The sequence below is a fragment of the Acinonyx jubatus genome, chromosome E4, assembly GCF_027475565.1.
Source record: "Acinonyx jubatus isolate Ajub_Pintada_27869175 chromosome E4, VMU_Ajub_asm_v1.0, whole genome shotgun sequence".
NCBI lineage: Eukaryota > Metazoa > Chordata > Mammalia > Carnivora > Felidae > Acinonyx > Acinonyx jubatus.
This window is the reverse complement of record NC_069395.1, coordinates 3,136,366-3,139,547: the sequence shown is the minus strand read 5'-3', so window position 1 is coordinate 3,139,547 and position 3,182 is coordinate 3,136,366. Positions and strand designations below refer to the sequence as shown.

At 46.4% G+C, this 3,182-nt stretch overlaps 1 protein-coding gene across 1 annotated transcript; it reads left to right on the top strand.

Moving 5' to 3' along the window:
• The first annotated feature begins 722 nt into the window (after positions 1 to 722).
• On the top strand, positions 723 to 2,726 carry SMIM42 (small integral membrane protein 42). Its single transcript, XM_053209169.1, is given in 3 exon segments — positions 723 to 998; positions 1,478 to 1,938; positions 1,941 to 2,726. Coding segments are annotated over 2 exon segments (204 nt in total). The 5' UTR covers positions 723 to 998; positions 1,478 to 1,862; the 3' UTR covers positions 2,069 to 2,726.
• The last annotated feature ends 456 nt before the right edge of the window (positions 2,727 to 3,182 follow it).

Sequence of the window (3,182 nt, the reverse complement as noted above, 5' to 3'; positions counted from 1 at the left end):
CCCCACCCTTGCCCAACTGTAATGAGGTACTCCTCCTCATGTCCCACCCCAGGCTGCTAGGGTAGTGTCATAGAAGACACAGTGGGATCCAGAGTGTCATAGAAGACATCCCTGCCCAGAGGTAAGGAACTCCCCATCCAAGAGTTACAGGGTGCCCTTCCCTGTCCTGCCAGAGTGTCAGAGGAGGCCAACTGGGGGGAATCTAAAATCCCATATCCACCCAGCAGTGAGGACCTACCTCTCTGTCTAACTGTGGTTTGACAAAGGAGGCCAAGTGGAGAACCCAGACCTTCACCCCACCTGGCATTACTGGGGAGATGCCCCCACCCACAACTGGCATGATGTCAGAGGAAACTTGCTGAAATAGAAGATGTAAATAAGATCCAGAGTCTCCTAACACCCAAATGTCCAGAATACGATCAAAATCATACATCATACCAAGAACCAGGAAAATCTCAAAGAAAAAGAAAAGAAGATAATAAGCAGATGCCAACAGCACGATGGTGCAGATATGGGAATTATCTGACAAGGATTTTAAGGAATCATAAAAATGCTTCAACAAAGAATTATGAATACACTTGAAACAAATACAAAGTAGAACATCTCAGTGAAGGGGTGCCTGGGTGGCTCAGTTGGTTAAGGGTTCAGCTCTTGGTTTCAGCTCAGGTCATGATCTCACAGTTTGTGAGATTGAGCCCCACGTTGGGCTCTGTGGGCTTTCTCTCTCTCTCTCTCTGTGTGTGTCTGCCTCTCCACAACTAGGAAGTTGAGAGGACTCTCTCAAAATAAATAAACTTAAAAGAAAATCTCAGTGAAGAAATCAACGATATAAAGGAGAACCAAATAGAAATTCCAGAACTGCAAAATATAATTACCCAAGTAAAAAAACTCCAAGGAAGGGAGGACTCAACCTCAGAATGGAGGGGGACAGAAGAAAGGATCCATGAACTTGAAGATGTAACAGTACAATTGAGCCAAGCTGAACAACAGGAAGTGGGGTAAAAAAAACAAACTTAGGTTTCTGAATCATCATGTCTTGCAGTTGAGGCAAAAAATACAACATTGCTGAATGTGATTTTCAACATATCCAGAGGAAATACTTAAGTTATACTGCAAATGGATAAGGGTGAAGGAACTGAGAGGGAGGTGGTACTTTTTCTACACTTGTCTCCAACTGGTAAGCAGTGGACACCACTAGGTCTTCATGATGACAGAGTAATTCTGTATCGTGATTTCAGTGGTGGTTATAAGACTCTGCATGGATGATAAAATGCCATAGAACTATATGCACACATTTGCCCCAATGTCTGTTCACTGGCTTTGATTTTGTGCTATGGTCGCACTCCGTTACATGGCTTCTCTCTCTACTCTCTTTGCAACTTCCTGAGTGTCTGAAATGATTTCAAAACGAAAAGGAAAAAGATAAGGGGATTGAAGGGACATCTTCACAAGCAATGGGGAACACTTTCCATTTTAGAGGCCAGGCATGAAGGGAGGCGTGCTCAGAGGACAGAGGTTTGCAGACTAGAACCTTCAGTTCAGACCCAGCCTCACCCTCAAGTGACATCACAAAGCCTCAGACGCCCCCGCCCACCACCCAGAAGTTTTATCAATTAAGCCATCAGCTCAGGACTATATTTGCACTGGAAGCTGTTGTCCAACCTGGCCAAGCACACTTCTCCTCTCCCTGTTCAGTTATGTCCAAGAAAAATGGCGCCATGCAAGCAACAGGGTCAACAGACGTGTGACTGCAGCTCCTCACCCACTCTGAGGATATAACAAAGAGCCGCCTGGTTCTCCTGGTGCATAGTCGTTGGGGGAGTCTGCTCATACCACCTAGCTCAGCCCACTAGGAGAACCCTATGTCTTCCTCACAACTCCCAGCCTTCCTGTGGGACAAGAGCACACTCACCACCGCCATATCTGACCCTGCTCGCCTAGTCTCTTCTTCTTTGCACTCCTGATGACCCTAGTCACTCTACTCATCCTGGTCTGGAAGGTAACCAAAGACCGAGGCAACAAGAACAGAGAGCCAGACCCGAGAAAGGAAGATACTCTGCTGGCGTGAAGGTGGACGGTCACTGCCAAGGACTCCATTGAGGGGAAGACTGGAGGCTCAGGAGGCAGCGCCATCCTGGAGCCAGAACCTGAGGAGGAAGAGCTGCTTTGCGGGGGAGGTCCCCCGGGGAGGGGGGGTCCCCCAGGGCCTCCCCCCTCCTCCACCACCACTTATGTAATTCACACTCATCTTGCTGTTCTCTGGCTCATCCAGGCTGCCAGGTTTGAATGTCTTCTCTCTGTGGATCTTCTAGACTGAAATTATAAATGGCTCTTGATTTCTGCGTTAACCGAGGAAAAAACAAACAAACACGTGGAGAATTAAAAATTGATTACAAAGCCCACATCTTCCTTTCTAAATTGGGCATGTGTTGACTCTGGGATATTGAAATTATTGGGAGCTCACAGCATCTCTGACTATATAATGAAGCTATACCAGAAGCTCGGTTCCAGAAGATCCTTGAAATAGAACAGCTCACCTACTCCAAATTCTAGGTAAAATGCTCCCTCCTCTTCACCTAATTCTAAGAATAAAAAGTATTATTGCTCTCAAAAAATGACGGGAAGTACCAAATACTTTTCTTTCTTCTCCCCCATGCTCCAACTTTATGGGCTGACAAGCTTTAAAAATATCATTTTCTAAAATAATAATTTCATTTTTAAAAATCTTTTCTGGGTTTGGAATGAATTAACTCTCTTTTCAGATGAAATCCAAATTAAAGAGGCAGCATTTTGAAAATCCGTACTCTCACTCAGTTAGGCTTGGGTTACCCAAGGAGCATTTGACCATTTGCCTGGAAGAAATTAGTAATTTTTTTGGAGAAAAACCTCTACGTCCAACCCCACCATTGACTTCCTCCTCGAAGCAGCCTGTCAGGTGTTCCCTTGTCTCCCTCCTCATGCACTTGACTCTGGGGTCGAGAGCCAACAGCCCCTTCCTCAAAAGCCTTCCCCATTGCTTAAAATCATGGGACTATGTGTTCAGCCGTCTCAGAGCACACGCCCCCCCCTCCTGCCCCCTACCTCCGCCCCCCCCCCCCCCCCCCCCGGTGTCTGGGCTGCATACTCTGCATGTGTCAACCACGGGTCATCCATGCACTTCCGCTATAACCTGTAGAAATTAA